Consider the following 22,453-nt stretch of genomic DNA (forward strand, 5'->3'; position numbering starts at 1 on the left):
AAGTCTGAAGCAATAAATAATTTTATGAAACACAAAAATGGATTTTTTAGATGTAACTGTTGTGTAGCATGCAGAAAAACTAGCAAAACTAACCGATGTATTTATAATTTTAAATCACATAATACAGATAAAAGTTACAACATCAAGGACACAATTACATGCATGAGTAAAAACGTCATATACCTGCTAGAGTGTCCTTGTGGACTACAATATGTAGGTAGAACCATAAGACCATTAAAAATCAGAATTGGTGAGCATTGCCGCAACATAGAAAAAGGACTAAAAACCCACTTGGTATCCTCACATTTTGAGCTACACGGCAATGATCCACGTCACCTAAAATTTATGGGTATCTCAAAATTGTCTAAAGACTGGAGAGGTGGTGATATAATCAATAAGTTAGGAAAGAAAGAAATGGAGTGGGTCTATTTTCTAGACACACTCCACCCAAAAGGTTTAAATGCAGAGTTTGACCTTTTTAACTTTTTATAGTACGTATATTGGAGTATTATTTATATTCTCTCTGCATTTCAATTTTTATTCTACTTTTTATTATTTATTTTTTATTTTTTATTATATATATATATATATATATATTTTTTTTTTTTTTTACACCACCTCTCAAGTACCACTTTAAGATTTTTTATGCATGGTTCACTTTATGCATGTCCATTTTTTATATTTTCATATGTATATTTGTTTTATATATACCTACACTATTTGTTCATATTTTATGTAAAAACACTATTGCCCCTTGTGTAGGAATATGCCCTTGCTGTCTCTTTTACTAGAATTACCTTTTTCTGTTTGTGCATATTTTCCTATGTTTTATATTTATAATTATGTTTGTTCATCTTTTTAATACTAACTAAGGTGTTTTTTGAGACATTATTCGGCTTTTTTATTTACTTATCATTCTTTCCCTTCTGTGTATCTCATATTCAATATCGGCATTTTGCCGAACTACAAATCCCATGATACTGTGCATTGCGATACGTCACTTCCGGGTGACGAAATTATACCTATGAAAAAGAGGACACTATGAACTACATGCCCCATAAGGCACCAGGAGCCAACTAACATCACTTCCTGTGTTACATATAACACAAACGGCGGGAGACTACATGTCCCAGCATGCCACGGAACGATATGATGACGTCACTTCCGGGCGACGTGCGCGACCCGGAAGTAGGAAGCTAAACCACATCAGGACTTAATTTCATCAATCAGGAACCCCTATATAAGCGGATTTTATCCAAACTTGGACTTTATACTTCTGAAGAAGCCCTAGACTGGGCGAAACGCGTTAAGTAGTTGACTTTATATATATTTGTTATATTTTATATTCTAAATAAAGCTATAGTTTTTACTATTTTATCTGCTGTTCCTGATTTTCCTGCATCCTGATTTATATCCGTTGGTGGGGATTATACCACCGTATGCTGTACATACCAGAGCAAGATATTTGCTCCAAAATTTGTAAGTAGGATATTTTTCCTTTTTTATCAACACTGTTTGCAATACATGCTATACTATTGGATCCTATCTCTATATTTCTTTCCATATACTACTGTGGAGGATTGGACCGCGCACTGCACCATCACTTGACATCCCGAGACGGGGATTGTACCGTCTAGGCGCTATACGGCAGAGCTCTGAGTAGCTCTGCAAAGTGTGAGTTAGTCTTTTATAAAGTTTTAACCACTTTTACTTGCCTGATATACTGCACCATTACTATTTTGTATCTTTTATTGAAGGTTCCATACATTCCTTGTTATAGGACTATTTGTATGTATACGATTTTATTATTACTTGTACTGTTTGGGCGCGGTTTACCACTATCATCGGGTGAGTGGCTACCGATTGTTCAGCCCCTGTTTGCTTGTTTGGGTGAGTGGGGGCATTAGGCCGCGGGGTAACGACATACTGCGGAGCCTCTGTAAGAGTGGATAGGGGCTGTGCTGGCCGTTGGAACATAGTCCCGATATCCCTGTTTTCCATCGCCGTCGTTTTCTGCGAGCGGCGGCCCATAGCTGGAATGTGGACTGGGCTGTCGGGCGAGGTTTGAGGGTAGTTGTTGCTCACTTGCCGCGTGAGTAGCGTCTCCAGGCCCGGGAGGGACAGCGCGGGGTAGGCCCCAGTTTTCCGTTTCCGTCTTGGCTGGGTCTTTTGTTGAAAAAAGGGCATCTATCGCCTCGGGAGACGTTGATCGTTGTAGCTGGTAGCCTTTGGGGTCAGGATGGGTTTTCACTTTTGTGTTATTTGCGTTTTTTTGCGTTTGTGTGGAGGAGCTCACAAGCATGGCGTCTGTGCAGGCTGAGGGTCAAGCTCCGCCCCCCCGATTTCAGAGTTTTCTATGAAGATATGAAACAGCTGATAATGCACTTTAATCTTTATTTAACCCCTTAAGGACACATGACATGTGTGACATGTCATGATTCCCTTTTATTCCAGCAGTTTGGTCCTTAAGGGGTTAAATGAACACAAAGCATCCATCCATTCACATTGCCTGTCTTTCCCGTATAAAATAGGGGGTACTTAAAAAATTGAGGATTTCCTCAAAAACATGAATTAATTTAATGTGCAAACTGTGATGATTACATCATGGATGCACTGCTACGTCATGACTGCACATGTTCCCTCCAGTGCGAGAAGCAATCTAAGGTTTTTAAACTTTAGTACAGTTAAGGGTTGAGGATGCAATGTGTACACCCCACATAAACAGCGAGTGTTTGGTTAGTACAACCATAGCTTTCTTCAGATTTGGTGAGACCCACCTAAGGGTTCCGTTGTTTGTCGCTGTGTGTAAGGACTGTGCTTACAGTGTAAGTATAAGCACAGATTGGGGCATATAGTAACCTGATGTCAGGGTACCTGTAGTCTCTACCTCCGTTCAGAAGGGCTGTTTCCTCCGTTCCTCGCGGTTCCTCCGGTCGGTTACACGCCGGCCGCGAGGGATCCACGCCCTTTTATGACGTGACGCCCAGTAGCCGACGTCATGACGCCAAGCCTGCTCGACCTGTCACTCAAACCCTGAACACGAACCAGGACTCGTCGGGGGTGTGATTACCTCCTAGAACCGGGGTATTTAATAGAGCTTCCCGCATTTGCTCATTGCCCTGTCGTGGTTCTAGCCAGTCTAGTCACTCAGTGCTCTTGTATGTCTATTGTCTCTTTGGTTCTGACCCGGCTTGTTTGTATTACTCTGCTTTTCTCTGTTATCCCTTGACCCGGCTTGTCTCTCGCTTACCTGTCTTCTCGTTCCCTCGACCTCGGCTTGTCTCTGACCATCCTCTACTTATTCCTTACGTTAAGTCCGGCCATTCTAAGGTCCGTTATACGTACTTACTACGCTTTGTACTCTGCGTGTTGGATCCCTGTCCCGATCCTGACATTACGACAGGGCCAATGGATCCTGCAGGTACAAGTAGTCAGCTTGGTCCTTCCGATCCTAGGTTTGACGCCATGGAACATAGAATGGATCAGATGGCCTTAGCGCTACAGGCGTTATTATCTCGTCCTAATAATCCACCAGAAGAAATGCGTAATAATTCTATCTCTCCTGTAAGTTCAGGTTTAGAGGTAGCCACTGTAGGTGCCTCCTCCCGTATTACCCCACCTGTACGTTATGGTGGTTCTCCTGAAAAGTGTCGAGGTTTTTTAAACCAAATCAGTATCCACTTCGAATTACAACCCCGTTCCTATCCTACAGATAGGGCGAAGGTCGGATTTATTATCACCTTACTCATTGAGAAAGCTCTGAGATGGGCCAATCCGTTGTGGGAAAATGATAACCCGTTAGTATATAATTATAATGCCTTTGTAGCTGCTTTTAGAAGAACATTTGACCCTCCTGGTAGAAAGGTCAATGCAGCCAGATTACTGTTGCGCCTTAGACAAGATAACCGAACACTTGTGGATTATGCACTAGAGTTCAGGTCCTTGGCGGCAGAAGTTAAGTGGAATGAACAGGCTTATATAGACGTATTTTTAAACGGATTATCAGATGTAATACTTGATGAGGTTGCTACTAGAGAGCTTCCTGAGAATTTGGAGGATTTAATCCCTTTTATCTCTCGCATTGATGAACGCTTAAGAGAGAGGCAGAACACTCGAGATAGAACTTGTAGACCTTCCTTCAAACTAGCTCCCTCATTTCTAAGTCCTGAGATCAAAACCTTACCTTTTCCAGAACCTATGCAGATAGGCAATACTCATCTCTCAGAAGAGGAGAGACAGTACAGAAGAAGGGAGGGGCTGTGTATGTACTGTGGAGTCAGAGGTCACTTACGCCTAAATTGTCCTAATCGATCGGGAAATGCTCGCACCTAAGTTTCTCTAGAGGACAGGCCTTGGGTGTTTCTATTTTGTCCTCTACTCATAATTATAAAGATCATAGGCTTCTGCTACCCGTTTCCTTAACTTGGGAGAGGGGAGTAGTAGAGACTATGGCATTGATAGATTCCGGAGCTGCTGAGAGCTTTATCGACCAAGTTTTTGTCACTAAACACACTATCCCATCTCAGTTAAGGGAGACGCCCTTGGCCGTTGAGGCCATAGATGGTAGACCTTTAGCAAGCTCCTGAGGAAGTCGAGATCGACGAAACGCGTTGAGCACCCACAAGATCCCTGCACTTTCGGCACAGCAGTCTTTTTCTGTCTCCTGTAAGCACTTTATTGTCCAGTTTTGGTGTCCATTCTTTAAAGTTACATCAAGCACTTTGCATTGTTTGCACTTTAGCACTTGGCACCTTATTATACTTAAAGGCTTCTGTGAGTTCATAGCTGCTGTCCTTAGGGGTTCTTAGCCAATTTGGCTGTTAATATTTTATATTGTTTTTTCCTGCATATTTTGCGCACATTTTACTATTTTATTTATTGTTCCAAAATAAAGTGGATTGTTTGGATTTCCACCCATGGTCATTTCTTCATTGTTTGGCATTTACATATACTCTAGTGGTTGTGGCGCCCTGTAGTCTGGAGTTATATTCAGGCATTGTGTTTATGACCTTTAGTTGAGCCTGTGATTTTTCGTGAAACCATACTGTCAGGATCGGGACAGGGATCCAACACGCAGAGTACAAACAGTAGCCAGATACGTATACCGGACCTTAGAATGGCCGGACTAACGTAAGTAGTACAGTATAGAATGGTCAAAGACAAGCCGAGGTCGAGGGTAACAGAAGACAGGTAAGCGAGAGACAAGCCGAATCAAGGGTAACAGAGATAAGCGGAGTAAGGTAAACAAGCCGGGTCAAAACCAAAAGGGATAATAGAATACACAAGCGCTGAGTGACTAGAACAAGCTAGAACCACGACAGGGCAATGAGCTAATGAAAGAAGCTCTGTTAAATACCCTGTTCAGAGCAGTAACCACGCCTCCGAGGCGTCCTGATTGGTCCTGCAGCAGTTGAGTGACAGGTCGTTCTGGAGGAGTGTCCTGATGACAACTTCCTGCCTAGATGCTGTAAAAGGCAGTCACTCCCTCGCGGCCGGCCTTGCATGACCGGATAGACCGTGGGAAAGGGAGCCATCAGGCCGTCTGGATGGAGGAACAGCTAAGTCTCTACCTCTTTCGGAGGTAGAGACCGCAGGTACCCTGACAGTACCCCCCCTCTCAGATACGCCCACCGGGCGGAATACACCAGGGCGAGAAGGGAATCGAGAGTGAAACGCCCTGCGGAGACGGGGAGCATGCACCTCCTCCTGAGGTACCCAACTTCTCTCCTCAGGACCATAACCCTTCCAATCGACCAGATATTGCAGTTTCCCCCGGGAGATTCGAGAATCAACGATGGAATTGACCTCATACTCCTCCTGACCCTCCACCTGAACTGAGCGGGGAGGGGCGATCGTGGAGGAGAACCTGTTACATATTAATGGTTTTAGCAAGGAAACATGAAATGAATTAGGAATGCGTAAGGCATTAGGCAACGCTAAACGATACGCAACTGGGTTAATTTGAGACAGTACCCTGTAAGGTCCAATATATCGAGGGGCAAACTTCATGGACGGCACTTTTAACCGAATGTTTCTAGTACTTAACCATACTCTATCGCCTGGAACAAACACAGGTGCTGCCCTTCTACGTTTGTCAGCGTGTTTTTTAACCAGCGTAGAATTGTGCAAAAGAATTTGTCGAGTTTGATCCCACAACTCTCTTAAATTGGCAACATGAACATCCACCGACGGTATCCCTTGAGAAGAAGACTCCGAAGGAAGGATGGAAGGATGAAAGCCATAATTCAAGAAAAAAGGGCTAGAATGCGTAGAATCACAAATGAGATTGTTATGTGCAAACTCCGCCCAAGGAATCAAACCGACCCAATCGTCCTGGTGTTCTGAAACGAAACAACGTAAATATTGTTCAACTTTTTGGTTAGTGCGTTCAGCAGCTCCATTGGATTGAGGATGATAGGCAGAGGAGAAATTCAATTTGATGCCTAGTTGGGAGCAGAATGATCTCCAAAAATGGGAAACAAATTGGGAGCCTCTGTCAGAGACAATTTGGGAAGGTATCCCATGCAAACGGAAAATCTCCCTGGCGAATATCTCCGCTAATTCGGGCGAAGATGGGAGTTTAGGTAAGGGAATGAAGTGAGCCATTTTAGTAAATCTGTCTACCACAGTGAGGATGACAGTCTGCTTTTTAGAGATAGGCAAATCAACAATGAAGTCCATTGCCAGGCAGGACCAAGGCTTTTCAGGAACCTCTAAAGGGTGCAGAAATCCGCATGGAAGCGAATGGGGTAGCTTGGTCTTGGTACAAACTTCACATGCCCCGATGAATTCTTTAATATCCTTGCGTAAGTCAGGCCACCAAAAATCTTTAGAGACCAGCGCATAAGTCTTGCGGATGCCAGGATGCCCAGCCACCTTGCTGTTATGGAGACAGCGTAGCACCTCCAGTTGGAGAGCGGCAGGAACGAAGTGTCGATCCCCAGGAGTCTGTTTGGGTGCCAAATGCTGAAACTTCATGATCTCAGAAAGCAATGGAGAGTGAATCCTGAGATTCGTGTTCGCGATGATATTCCCCTTAGGAACTATGGAGGACAGAAGTGGTTCAGTTATAGTGGATGGTTCATATTGACGAGACAAAGCATCGGCTTTAGAGTTCTTAGAACCAGGTCTATACGTAAGTACATAATTAAAGTGAGTGAGGAACAAAGCCCAGCGAGCCTGCCTGGCGGACAAGCGCTTAGCCTCCCCAATATAAGACAAGTTCTTATGATCCGTTAGGATAGTAACAGGGTGTAGTGTCCCTTCCAGTAAATGTCTCCACTCCTTTAAAGCCTTAATGACCGCTAACAGTTCCCTCTCCCCGATGTCATATCTGCTCTCAGGCCCAGAAATTTTTTTAGAGAAGAAACCACAAGGGTGTAACGGTTTATCCACCCCTAACCTTTGAGACAGAACAGCCCCAACTCCTGTCTCACAAGCATCGACCTCGAGCAAAAAAGGCAGAGTCGTATCAGGATGAACTAGAATGGGAGCTGAGGCAAAAAGTTCCTTGAGAGTCTTAAAAGCACCAAGAGCTTCCTCAGACCAGAACTTAGTATCAGCCCCTTGTTTGGTCATATTGGTAATAGGCGCAATGATAGAGGAGTAACCCTTAATGAAGCGCCTATAGTAGTTGGAAAAACCAATAAACCTTTGGATAGCTTTGAGTCCTTTAGGCAAAGGCCAGTCTAAAATAGATTGGAGTTTACCAGGATCCATTTTAAAACCTTCCCCAGAAATCACGTACCCAAGAAAGTCTACCTGAGACTGATCAAAACTGCACTTTTCCAATTTGCAGTATAGACCATGTTGCAGAAGTTTGTGTAACACCTTTCTGACCTGTCTATGGTGAGTCTCAATCTCCTTAGAGTGTATTAGTATGTCGTCCAGGTAAACAATAACACAATCATGCTGAAACTCCCTAAGTACCTCATTAATCAACTCTTGAAATACTGCAGGAGCATTGCATAGTCCAAATGGCATAACAGTGTATTCGTAATGGCCATACCGAGTATTGAATGCCGTCATCCACTCGTGACCTTGCTGGATTCTCACCAAATTGTAAGCCCCTCTGAGATCTAACTTGGTGAAGATTTTGGAGCCCTTAAGACGATCAAATAACTCGGTAATCAGTGGGATAGGATAGGCATTTCTGACAGTTATTTTATTCAAGCCTCGGTAATCGATACAAGGTCTCAGCGTGCCATCCTTTTTCTTAATGAAAAAGAACCCCGCCCCGGCCGGAGAAGAAGACCTCCTGATGAATCCCTTTTCTAAATTCTCCTGAATATACTCCTCTAGAACCGAGTTTTCCTGAACAGACAAAGGATATACATGGCCCCTCGAAGGCATAGTCCCGGGTAGAAGCTTAATTTTACAGTCAAATGACCTGTGTGGCGGCAAAGAATCGGCATTCTTCTTGTCAAACACTGCCCTTAAGTCTAGGTAAAGGTCTGGTATTTGTCTTTCTGTGGACTGAGTAGGATTCTCCTGTATGTTAATATTAGCTAATGGAGAAACCTTGCACAAACACCGATCCTGGCAGCCCTGGCCCCACGAGAGTATCTCCCCTAACTCCCAATCAATAATAGGGTTATGTTCTTTCAACCATGGGTACCCCAGAACTATGGGAACGGAAGGAGACGAAATGAGCAGAAGAGATAAATTCTCCACGTGTAGGATACCAACATTTAACTCAATGGGTATGGTCTCACGAAAGATAACAGGGTCTAGTAGTGGTCTACCATCTATGGCCTCAACGGCCAAGGGTGTCTCCCTTAGCTGGGATGGGAAATTGTTTTTACTAGCAAAGGCTTGGTCGATAAAATTCTCAGCAGCACCGGAATCTATCAATGCCATAGCCCTTACTACTTCCCTCCCGCAAGTTAAGGAAACTGGTAGCAGAAGCCTGTGATCTTTATAATTAGGAGTAGAGGACAAAATAGAAACACCCAAGGCCTGTCCTCTAGAGAGACTTAGGTGCGAGCGTTTCCCGGGCGGTTAGAACAGTTTGAGAGTAAATGACCCTTAGCTCCACAATACATACACAAACCCTCTCTTCTCCTGTACTGTCTTTCCTCCTCAGAGAGGCGGGTATACCCTATCTGCATAGGTTCAGGAAGCAAAGATACCGTGGAGTCAGGACTTGGAAAAGCGGGGGCTAACCTAAAAGAAGGTCTCCGGTTCCTCTCTCGAGTGTTCTGTCTCTCTCTTAAACGTTCATCTATACGAGAGATGAACGAAATTAAATCCTCTAAATTCTCAGGGAGTTCTCTGGTAGCAACCTCATCAAGGATTACTTCAGATAAGCCATTCAAAAATACATCCATATACGCCTGCTCATTCCACTTGACCTCTGACGCCAGAGACCTGAACTCTAGTGCATAATCCACCAGTGTTCGGTTCTCCTGTCTCAGACGCAACAGTAATCTGGCTGCATTAACCTTTCTACCTGGAGGGTCAAATGTTCTTCTAAAAGCAGCTACAAAGGCGTTATAGTTATAAACTAATGGGTTATCGTTCTCCCATAATGGGTTGGCCCATCTCAGAGCTTTCTCAATAAGTAGGGTGATAATAAATCCTACCTTTGCCCTATCTGTAGGATAAGAGCGAGGTTGCAATTCAAAATGGATACTAATTTGGTTTAAGAAACCACGACACTTCTCAGGAACCCCACCATAGCGTACTGGGGGGGTAATGCGAGGAGAAGCACCCACTGTGGCTACCTGAACCGACAGGAGAAACAGGGGTATTACGTATCTCCTCTGGTGGGTTATTGGCACGAGATAATAGAGCCTGTAGCGCAAGCGCCATCTGATCCATTCTTTGATCCATGGCTTCAAACCTAGGATCAGGAGAGGCAAGCTGACTGTTTGTACTCGCAGGATCCATTGGCCCTGTCGTAATGTCAGGATCGGGACAGGGATCCAACACGCAGAGTACAAACAGTAGCCAGATACGTATACCGGACCTTAGAATGGCCGGACTAACGTAAGTAGTACAGTATAGAATGGTCAAAGACAAGCCGAGGTCGAGGGTAACAGAAGACAGGTAAGCGAGAGACAAGCCGAATCAAGGGTAACAGAGATAAGCGGAGTAAGGTAAACAAGCCGGGTCAAAACCAAAAGGGATAATAGAATACACAAGCGCTGAGTGACTAGAACAAGCTAGAACCACGACAGGGCAATGAGCTAATGAAAGAAGCTCTGTTAAATACCCTGTTCAGAGCAGTAACCACGCCTCCGAGGCGTCCTGATTGGTCCTGCAGCAGTTGAGTGACAGGTCGTTCCGGAGGAGTGTCCTGATGACAACTTCCAGCCTAGATGCTGTAAAAGGCAGTCACTCCCTCGCGGCCGGCCTTGCATGACCGGATAGACCGTGGGAAAGGGAGCCATCAGGCCGTCTGGATGGAGGAACAGCTAAGTCTCTACCTCTTTCGGAGGTAGAGACCGCAGGTACCCTGACACATACCCGTTAACTTAACTGTTGGTATTTTACACGAGGAAGACATATCTCTGTTACTCATTTCATCCCCTTCTGTTCCCATAGTCCTGGGGTATTCTTGGTTAAAGAGACATAACCCTATTATTGATTGGGAATTAGGGGAGATAATCTCATGGGGTCAGAATTGTCAGGAGAAGTGTTTACAGAAAGTCTCACCGCTTTGCATAGTTAATACATCCACTCAGTCTACCGACTCTACAGAGGTACAAATACCGCTACTGTACCTGGACTTAAAGGCGGTATTTGACAAAAAGAAGGCCGATACTTTACCTCCACACAGGACCTTTGATTGTAAGATTAATCTACTCCCTGGTACTATGCCTCCCAGGGGCAATGTATACCCTTTGTCTACTAAAGAGAACGTAGTCCTAGAGGAGTATATTCGTGAAAATCTAGACAAAGGATTCATTAGGAGATCCTCCTCCCCTGCCGGGGCTGGGTTTTTTTTTTGTTAAAAAGAAGGATGGTACGCTGAGACCTTGCATTGACTACCGAGGTTTGAACAAAATAACCGTTAGAAATGCCTACCCGATTCCTTTGATTACCGAGCTCTTTGATCGTTTAAAGGGTTCCAAGATTTTCACCAAGTTAGATCTCAGAGGGGCATATAACTTGGTGAGGATTCAGCAGGGTCACGAGTGGATGACGGCGTTCAACACTCGATATGGGCGCTACGAGTATACCGTAATGCCTTTTGGTCTCTGCAATGCGCCAGCAGTATTTCAGGACTTGATCAATGAAGTTCTTAGGGAATTTCAACATGACTGTGTTATTGTATACCTGGATGATATACTTATACATTCTAGGGACATTGAGACTCACCACAGACAAGTCAGAAGGGTTTTGCGCAAACTTCTTCAACATGGCTTATACTGCAAACTGGAGAAATGTAGTTTTGATCAGTCTCAGACAAACTTTCTTGGTTATGTGATTTCTGGGGAAGGGTTTAAGATGGATCCGGATAAACTCCAGTCCATTTTAGACTGGCCCTTACCTAAGGGTCTCAAGGCCATTCAGAGGTTTATTGGATTCTCCAATTATTATAGGCGCTTCATTAAGGGTTACTCCTCAATTATTGCTCCTATCACCAATATGACCAGACAGGGGGCTGACACTAAGAATTGGTCTACTGAAGCACTTCTTGCTTTCAAGACTCTCAAAGAACTTTTTGCTTCCGCACCAATTTTAGTTCACCCTGATACTACTCTGCCTTTCCTACTCGAAGTAGACGCCTCAGAGACGGGTGTAGGCGCTATCCTGTCCCAAAGATTAGGTGTGGATAAACCATTACATCCATGTGTTTTTTTTTCCAAAAAGCTACCTGGCCCAGAGAGCAGATATGACATTGGTGACAGGGAACTACTAACAGTTATCATGGCTTTAAAGGAGTGGAGACATTTATTGGAAGGGACCTTACATCCTGTTACTATTTTGACGGATCACAAGAACTTGTCCTGTATTGGGGAGGCCAAGCGATTGTCCTCCAGGCAAGCTCGTTGGTCTTTATTTCTCACCCATTTCAATTACGTACTCACTTATAGACCTGGTTCTAAGAATTCTAAAGCCGATGCTTTGTCTCGCCAATATGAACCTTCTACTGTATCTGAGCCAGTTTTATCCTCTATAGTCCCCAAGTGCAATATTATCGCCAACACAAGTCTTAAAATTCATTCTCCACTGCTTGACCAAATCATGAAGTTGCAACATCTGGCACCTAGGCAGACTCCTGTGGCAAGACACTTCGTTCCTTCTGAACTCCAACGGGAGCTCTTACAGTGTTTTCACGAGAGTAAGGTGGCGGGGCATCCTGGCATTTGCAAGACATATTCCTTAATCTCTAAAGATTTCTGGTGGCCTTCTTTACGAAAGGATATTAAGGATTTCATTGCAGTGTGTGAGATCTGTACTAAGACTAAGCAACCTCATACTCTTCCATGTGGTCTATTACAACCCTTGGGCATTCCAGAGAGACCATGGTCCTGTTTGGCCATGGACTTTATTGTTGATTTGCCTATTTCTAAAAGACAGACTGTTATTCTCACTGTAGTCGATAGGTTTACTAAGATGGCTCATTTTGTGCCTTTACCTAAACTTCCGACTTCTCCTGAATTGGCGGAAATATTCGCTAAAGAAATTTTTCGTTTACATGGGATATCTTCCGAAATTATTTCTGATAGAGGTTCTCAATTTGTTTCACGTTTCTGGAGATCCTTCTGTTCTCAATTAGGCATCAAATTGAATTTTTCTTCTGCTTATCACCCTCAGTCTAACGGAGCTGCTGAACGTACCAATCAAAAAATTGAACAATATTTACATTGTTTTGTTTACGAACATCAGGACGATTGGGTCGGTTTGATTCCTTGGGCAGAGTTCGCACACAATAATCTTGTTTGTGATTCCACTCGTTCTAGTCCCTTTTTCATGAATTATGGCTTTCATCCTTCCATTCTTCCTTCGGTCTCTTCTTCCCAAGGGGTACCGTCGGTTGATGTTCATGTTGCCAATCTGAGGAAGTTGTGGGATCAGACTCGACAAATTCTCCTACATAATTCCATGTTGTTCAAGAAACACGCTGATAAACGCAGAAGGGCGGCTCCTGTTTTTGTTCCTGGTGATAGGGTATGGTTGAGTACAAAAAACATTCGTTTAAAGGTTCCTTCTATGAAATTCGCTCCTCGTTACATTGGTCCTTACAGGGTCCTGACTCGTATTAACCTGGTTGCGTATCGCCTAGTTCTTCCATCTGCCTTACGCATCCCTAATTCTTTTCATGTTTCCTTGCTGAAACCGTTAATTTGCAACAGATTTTCCTCCACTGTTTCCTCCCCTCGCTCTGTTCAGGTTGAGGGTCAGGAGGAGTACGAGATCAACTCCATCATCGATTCTCGAATTTCTCGAGGGAGGTTACAGTATCTTGTCGACTGGAAGGGATATGGTCCTGAGGAGAGGACTTGGGTACCTCAGGAGGATGTACATGCTCCTCGCCTCCGCAGGGCTTTTCACTCCCGCTTTCCATCTCGTCCCGGTTGCTTCCGCCCGGTGGGCGTTTCTGAGAGGGGGGGTACTGTCAGGGTACCTGTAGTCTCTACCTCTGATAAGAGGAGAGACTTAGACGTTTTCCCGTTCAGAAGGGCTGTTTCCTCCGTTCCTCGCGGTTCCTCCGGTCGGTTACACGCCGGCCGCGAGGGATCCACGCCCTTTTATGACGTGACGCCCAGTAGCCGACGTCATGACGCCAAGCCTGCTCGACCTGTCACTCAAACCCTGAACACGAACCAGGACTCGTCAGGGGGTGTGATTACCTCCTAGAACCGGGGTATTTAATAGAGCTTCCCGCATTTGCTCATTGCCCTGTCGTGGTTCTAGCCAGTCTAGTCACTCAGTGCTCTTGTATGTCTATTGTCTCTTTGGTTCTGACCCGGCTTGTTTGTATTACTCTGCTTTTCTCTGTTATCCCTTGACCCGGCTTGTCTCTCGCTTACCTGTCTTCTCGTTCCCTCGACCTCGGCTTGTCTCTGACCATCCTCTACTTATTCCTTACGTTAAGTCCGGCCATTCTAAGGTCCGGTATACGTACCTACTACGCTTTGTACTCTGCGTGTTGGATCCCTGTCCCGATCCTGACACCTGATTACATGCAGTAACTCACTTCATTAATCTATCCAGCACTGTGTCACTATTTACAAGATCCCCTAGCTCTATGCTGGCCTGTTCGCTGAGATTGCGTGCTGTCAGTTATTTCCTGCAGTGCTCTGAGACATTGGCATCAGAACCAATTATATAGAATCAGTTATCAATGGATTTGATACATTGTAACAACACACACACAACAACCTCCTCCTACTCACAGCATGTACACATCACCAACACTGCCTTCTCAACACACGCACACAGCAACCCCCCCCATACACAGCATGTACACATCACCCAACATTGCCTCCTCAACACACACACACAGCAACCTCCCCTAAACACAACATGTACACATCACCCAACACTGCCTCCTCAACAGACACACAGCAACCTCCCGCTAACATAACATATACAAATCACCCCACACTGCCTCCTTAACCCCTTAGCGACCGCGGATGTACCAGGTACGTCCGACAAAAAAACGGTTGTTAACGACCTCGGACGTACCTGGTACATCAGCAGCAAATCGTGATCGCTTCTAGCTGCTCTAATGTTATTGCAGCGATGCCTCGATGTCGAGGTATCCTGCAATACCTCTCCTGACTGCTTAGCCACTGGGTGATCTCTCCCCTTGAGTGATCACTTCTGGGTTGCCCGACGTGGCGCCCGGCAGCGTAGCAGAGCATCAGAAGCCATCGGGCAGGCTTCCGATGCTCTGTCTGTGTTTTGAGTGCCTCGAGGGGTCGAGGCACTCAGTAAAGATAAAATCATTAAAAAAAATATATATGTATATGTATTAAACTCCCCCAGGACCGCGGACATACATATCACAGTGATGATATTGTCAGTGAAAGTGAATTTTTTGTTTCCATTTTTCACATACAAATGGAACTTTCACTGATGATATCATTGTTGTGATACATTTTACTGTTTTGAAACGCTAATATTTGTGTTCAGCAAAGTCTCCCGAGTATAACAGTACCATCCATGTACAAGTTTTATAGTGTTTTTGAAAGTTACAGGGTCAAATATAAGGCTTGATTTTCTGTTTTTTCACATTGCAATTTGTCAGATTAGTTATGTTGCCTTTGAGAGGGTATGGTAGCCCAGGAATGAGAAATATCCCCATGATGGCATACCATTTGCAAAAGTAGACAACCCAAGGCATTGCAAATGGGGTATGTTCAGTCTTTTTTAGTAGCCACTTAGTCACAAACACAGGCCAAAGTTAGCGTTTATAATCATTTTTTGCATTTTTAACACACAAAAAAATATAAAGGCTAACTTTGGCCAGTGTTTGTGACTAAGTGGCTACTAAAAAAGACTGGACATACCCCATATTGAGTACCCTGGGTTGTCTACTTTAAAAGAATATGTTCATGTGAGGTGTGATTCACATATTTAGTTGTGGGGCTTGTAAATCGAGAGGGGGAGTAATTGCCATAGAAACATGTATGCCTGGACTGGACTTTTGTATAGAGAAGCAGTTAGTAAGACAAGCATGCCCACCTTCAGCACCAACATAAAATTCTGCACCTAGCCGTCTGTGACTCTACGATCGTCCCTGCCCAACATTCTCTACATAACTCTTTTTAGGTGATAGGGAAATCTATGCTAACAGACACCGGAGATCTAGGGCTAAATAGCTTAACTGTTCTTCTGTTCTAATGTCATCACATATAATATTCTATTGGTGTTTTATTCAACAACCCATGCATCTGATTCATAAGAGTTTTATTGGTGTCAAACACACAAGCAGGTGTAGGACCTAAATACAAATACCTGAAGATCTACATGTACAGTAGTCCTTGAGAACTAAATCAATGGAGCTTAACGCATCTTACAGCACTAATTTGTGTAAATAATCAGTAGAATGTCCATTTATCAAATACGAGGCAGTCCAATGTACGTGACGAACAAGTGGCTGTAGATAGTAAGGTAAGCGGTATCGTGGAGAGATAAAGTAAAACCAGTAGCGAATGACGGTTTATTCACATTATTCCAGTTATTATAAGGAAGCATTCTGTTTATGTTAAGAATGTGCACAGTAGCTGTAGATAAGTGGTTGTGGCTATTGTTAGTTTTTGCCTAGGAAGCACATATGTTGTAAAGCTTGTAAAGTCATGCTTTCTAGATGGGTGAAATTAGATAATGATCAAATTTAAGGTCAGCTACTCTGGACTTCAATTTAAAATTCCATTTGAATTCACTTTAAATTCTCACTTGAGTAAATAATCCTGTTAGTCTCTGCAACACTCCATGCTAGGTAGATATTGTTAAATTTAATATCATGGTTTTTAACTTTAAATTGTAACTTTCAATATCATGGCTTTTTTATTTTTATTTTTAATTCTTTATTTTTGTAGTGCTTAGTTACGTTAACAAGCTTGTAACGACATTTAGTGAGAAAAACAGAATACAATGAGGTTAATAGCAGGATTATCAACAAAGTCAGAAATACAGCACCTTTTTTATTTATAGTATGAGAGACGTTGGGTTAACTGTACATTGCATAGGAGTGCTAGTGAGTGAAATCATAGTAAAGTATTTACATATCCTAGGCACTGTTCTTGTTGGTCAACTGTGTTGACAAGCTTAGGTAGGGTAAGTGGCCTGAATATGATAGGCAAGCTAGAAATCATCACGGGATTTACATGTGTACGTGTACCCCCTAGTGTCAGCCGCAAGCTTATCTGTCACACGGGAAGGGACAATCGGCGGAACTGACCTATAATAGTTTTGCGAATGAGCCATGCCAAGGCATGGAGGGTTGTGCTTAGTGGCAGGTGGCTGATACTGGAGATTGGAGTCTAGGGTCCTTGTTGCGGGGAGTTATAGTCCTTCGCGGTTATCAACTGGCTTTGTTGGGCTGTGTTGAGTTTGTGTTCAGCGGGATTCTAGGAGAGGCCAAGGGATATTTAAGTTAGCTCCATGAGCCTGGAGCTTGGGGGGGGGGGGGTTCGTTGGGGGAGCAATTGTGAATATTTTCGCAGTACGTAGGAATGTTAGCGACCTGTATAGGTCGGAGGGTCCCGGAGGACAGATCTATGAGAGAGCAAGACATATCTTAAAAAACAAACAAAACAAAATGTATAAGTATAAGGTTACATAAAGTAAGTATAAATGTGGGTTATAGGTTAACGTAGGTCCTTCAGTTAGGCGTTTCAGACCACTACATTGTCGACATCCCACTCATGTGCTGGTCTGTTCGGCCCGGCAGTAGTGGTAGCAGTCAGTCCCAAGGACTGCAGGAAGCTGTCGGCATTGGACACTGAGGTAAGTCTGTGCCGTTTTCCCCCACCTGTACGGAACATCCGCTGTTCGCAGTTGATAGGTCACCTCCTCTGAGGCCGATGTGGATCCGCGTGGTGTTTCTGCCGATCGATCCACCATTTTAGGCATGGATGGCTGGGTAAGTAAGAGGCTGATATCCCTGGTGTGGCTCTCGCCCAAGCCCCGGGATTTGCAGGAGTGCTTGCCCATGGTCTCCTGTTTCAGTTGAGGCTTTTGAGGTGCTGCTCAGTTTCCCCTATTGGGGTAATTTTGCGTTTCAAGCTTTTTCTGTATCGGAGCTCAGGGTGCATGTGACCGCTCCGTTAGCTAGTTGGCTCCGCCCCCCCAATATCATGGCTTTTAACTTAAAATGGAACCATTTAAAAATGATTAAAAATCAAATTCAGTTAATTGTGGGATATGACTCTAGCCTCTAAAAGAACAGAAAGTGTATAGTGATTTAGTGTTTTTTTTTGTTTTGAAATTCTGGTGAGAATGTGCCAGATGTTGTGTGCTAAATTTTTGTTGAGTTATTAGCTTGGTTTTTGCAAAGATGCTGTTGGACATTTGCCCATTTTACAGCATAAATCAGAGCAAGAAATTAGTGACTGCCAGTTTTATTATACAACAGTTTAGAAAATACCCATCTAATTTGGGAAATGTAATAAGTTGGGGAAATGTTGCAATTGTGATTGTGGCTGGCTTTCACATTTATCCCAATCTTTTAACCATTCTCTCTTATTCCAAAATGCTAACCCTATCCTAATCCTAAGATCTCTACCATTAATTTAATTAAGTTGAAATGTTCTACAATCATATTGACCATAAACACATTGGCGGCTGACGCATCAAGAACCTGTTACCCATACATACAATGCATTTTCCCCCCTAACTATTCACTTCTGGACTGCACAACAAAGCATGGATGGACATATAAAAGGAATATTTCAATCTGGCCTCCCAGCAATTTAATAATTTTTAAAAATGTTCATTTTGTAGACCAATGTGCTTTACAGCTGGCATGCAGATCTTTGCACACAATATTTTACATGATACTCAGCCAACCTTAAAGGACCACTATAGTGTCAGGAAAACACAATTGTTTTCCTGACACTATATAATCCTTAGGTCCCCGCCACCCTCAGGGCCCCCCTCCCGCTGAGTTGAAGGGGTTAAAACCCCTTCAGCCACTTACCTTTATCCAGCGCCAAGCTCCCTCAGCGCTGGTGACCTCTCCTCCCTCTCCGATGTCAACTCCCAAGTGGAGCCGAATGCGCATGCGCGGCCAGGGCCACGTACGCATTAAAAACGCCCATAGGAAAGCATTTCTCAATGTTTTCCTATGGATGTTCTGAGTGCTCAATGTGATTTTCGCATTGAGCGTAGGGGAAGCGCCTCTAGCGGCTGTCAGGAAGACAGCCACTAGAGGCTGGATTAACCCCAAATGTAAACATGTTTAGAGCTTCAGGGTTAAAACCTGAGGGACCTTGCACCCAGACCACTTCATTGAGCTGAAGTGGTCTGGGTCAATATAGTGGTCCTTTAAGAAATCCCGTAGTACTGAAATTATTATAATTTGTATAAAATATGTTTTCCAAAAAATTAATTCCAGGCATTGGATTTTATTCTTGTTTTTCAGATTGGAAAAAATAAAGAAGAGATTGCCACCCTAAAGGCAAATGCCCTTGGGACCAATCAGAGTTTTACAACTCAGATTAACAAACTCACTGAAACGGTAAGTACACATTGGAGTGTGTTATCTTTTGTGGAAACAAGATTTCATACTATTTGTAATATTTCTTCCATTACAATTGTATAGTGGGAGAAGACATATGATGCCTGATACGATACATAATACCTTTTATTATGCTTACGAAACAATGAATTCTGATAAATTGATATTCCAGTAAATAAACTTCATGTCAATATAGCCAAATTGAAAGTAGTTGCTAAATCAACTGACTTCTTAGTGAGTCATCCAATAAATTATATTTCAAGACCCAGAGCTTAACATGGTGGGATATTGAGCAATATTTCGGTACCAGCTGTGTTGTCGATTGCCTAATGATTTAAGGAAGCTAGAGTAAGGGAATCTGAAATAATATGGCTTGAAATGCGGAATTATCCATTTCAGGCACAAACGCCGAAAGACATATTGAATGGAGTTTTGCTGATGCCTAAGAAAAGAAGAAAGAGAATTAGTTGTGACTATCTCATATGACCCGAAAGTGGGCCAAGCAGTGAGAAAAAGTACTAAGAAAAGGCATCAGAACAGGAGAAATAACTAGTTGAGATAGGCAACCTTCGGCACTTTAGATGTTGTGGACAACATCCCCCATAATGCTCTTACATCCATAATGCTGGCAAAGCATCATGGGAGGTGTAGTCCAAAACATCTGCAGTGCCTAAAGTTGCCTATGCCTGAACTGGTATTTGGCAGTGGAGGGTATGATGGAATTGTGGCTTATGGGATTATAGCCTAACACATCTTGAATTACTAAGGAGTCACCAATCCCTTACAGCAACATTTATTACAAACGTCCAGGAACAGACGATGTTTAATGACATCTGAAGAAAAATACAGTTTATTTTATTAGTGTTTTTTTTGTTGTTGCAATTTGGACACAGGGAACGTGATTTGATTCTGCCTTTTATAGATCTTATAAGTCATATCGTGAAACAATGCTATTTTTACAATTCGTTCAAGTATAAAAACACATTTTTTACATAGATCTAAGCTTAGAAAGGAATTAGATGATGTTGCCTTGACCTGTGCCACCAAATATGTGTCTTTTAATGTATAATTTAAATACGTTTTATTATTTACAGATTACGGATATTGAAGTCAAAGTACAAAGTTTACAACAGGTGAGCTGTGAATTCAACTATTCATGTATGTTGAAATGGAGAGATGCACACTGATTATTTATTTCTTGTTAGGTCGTATAGCGTGAAACAGTAGCGGCTAATGCAGTTTTAAGAATTGTACTCTTCCCTTTACATTACAGAGACACTCATGCAATACAGAGAGCTGGGTACAATACAGATATAACATATCACAAACAGAGCTGAGAAAGAAAATTGAGATATAATACACAGAGTTGGGCACAACACAAAGATATCTACACAGAGCTGGGTAAACTATGGAGATACCCATACAACAGGTAGAGCTGAGTAAAATACAGAGAAATAACACACAGAGCTGGGCACAATAAAGAAGTCTCAGCCAGGATCACTGTGATGGATTACACATAGCTGCAGTACAGAGATCCCCACACACAGTACACATCTCTTTATAATGATCCAGCTCTCTATCTATCTCCCTAGCCCTCTCTTAGCTTTCCCTCTTATCTTCAGTAGAGCTCATGCTATGATAACTTTAGCTTTCTGTTAAATATTGCTGCTGTTATGAAACCTGCCAGCTATTCCATTAGCTCACATGGGTAGAGCATACAAGATACTGATAGACACAGTATAACCATTGCAGTTGGCAATATAATTCCGGGACATCCTTTTTGAATTGGGGGGTAATAGCTTTTTGATCCAAGGAGAGAGCTAACTGTCATTCTCGGGTCAAGAATTAGATTTTGTTTCCTAAATTGTTGCAAAATTGGAAGCGCCTTTCAAGTTCAAACAGTTTTTTTGTCTACTTTTGAAGCAACAGCAAAAACAGATGTGAGGAAGGCTGAACTTGATGGGCACATGTCTCTTTTCAGCTGTGTAACTATGTAACTATGTAAATGAATCTGCAGTGGTAATGTGGAGCCAATAAGTAGCTGACATGGTTACCAGAATCAACAATCATTACAGATTAAAACAGATTGAAATCAGAATCAGATCAGTACTCAGAGTCACAGTCGCAGTCATGCAGTTTGGAGCTTTACACATTGTCATTGTCACCTCTCCTGTGAGCACTGTAACCCTACCCTCTGGTGTCATGAGCCAATGATGGCACCTGAATAGAGAGGCTAACAGCATGCCTCAGTTGACTCTGCTGCCCAAATGGCAAATCAAGGAACACTCCTGAAATTCCTTCTTAAAGGAAACTAGGCATGTGCAAATTGTGTTCAAACAGAGCAGATTTCAAACCAGCCCCATGTTTTTGACATTAATGGATGCTCTCAAGTAAGCTTCTCTAAGCAGCTACCAACGAGGGAGGACAGGCCATGCAGAACTGAAACATAGTACAGAATTAAAGAGACACAAATTATCTCCACATCTCTCCGCCCCTGCCCCTCTCTCCCTTTGTGGTCTCTCCTCACCCCTCCCTCCCTTAGTGGTCTCTTCTCATCCACCTCTCCCTCCCATAGAGGTCTCTCCTCCACCCCATAGAGGTCTCTCCTCCAGCTCTCTGCCTCCCATGGTGGTCACTCCCGCACCACATCCCGTGGCCGAGCTCCAGTCCGGTATGCGGTACAGGAGTTTCCTGTACCCGGCCGGACTGACAGGAAGTGCTGTACCAGAACGAATGTTCCTGTACCGCGGAATGGAGCACGGCCATGCTACACTGAGGGACTGGCAGGAGGGAGCACTGTGCGCTTCCTTCCTGCTAATCCCTCATATCTTGCGCCCCCAGGCCGGTGCGCCCTCATGGACGCGCCGGGCACGGGCATTGCTGCAGCCGCCTTAGTCTCTCTATAGAGCGCACAGGCGGCTGCAGCATGAGGGGGCCCGGTGCTCCTGGCGACTGCCTAAGGCGCCTATAGGAAGCGCCGGCTCTGATAAGTAGTAATATTTACATAAAAGTTTGATTTACATAATGGAAGGTGTATATTTTAAAAGTGGTGCCTTTTGAGAGGCGTTATTTAAATGTCAAAACAAAATTAACGAGAACACTGAGATCTGGCTGAAATGTCTCTTTGTTTACCCCGACATATGTCCCATACAGGTTTTAGCTTACATATGTCATTACAGAAGGAATTTATACCCATATGATCCATTAGAAAAAAAGTCTGTTAAAGTAAGCTTGGCTTTGAATGGATTTAATAGTTGGGCAGTAAGTTATGGCTGGAGTTTATGTATTGGGGAGGGTCAGGAGGGTCTA

At 43.5% G+C, this 22,453-nt stretch overlaps 1 protein-coding gene across 1 annotated transcript in view; it reads left to right on the forward strand.

Moving 5' to 3' along the window:
* CUBN (cubilin) overlaps positions 1 to 22,453 on the forward strand; it is a 211,485-nt gene that overhangs the window by 8,422 nt on the left and 180,610 nt on the right. The window contains exons 3-4 of the mRNA XM_063452505.1: positions 19,049 to 19,144; positions 20,239 to 20,277. Coding sequence (XP_063308575.1) covers positions 19,049 to 19,144; positions 20,239 to 20,277 — 135 coding nt within the window. The remainder of the gene's footprint in view (positions 1 to 19,048; positions 19,145 to 20,238; positions 20,278 to 22,453) is intronic.

The sequence above is a fragment of the Pelobates fuscus genome, chromosome 4 (genome assembly GCF_036172605.1).
Source record: "Pelobates fuscus isolate aPelFus1 chromosome 4, aPelFus1.pri, whole genome shotgun sequence".
Taxonomy (NCBI): domain Eukaryota; kingdom Metazoa; phylum Chordata; class Amphibia; order Anura; family Pelobatidae; genus Pelobates; species Pelobates fuscus.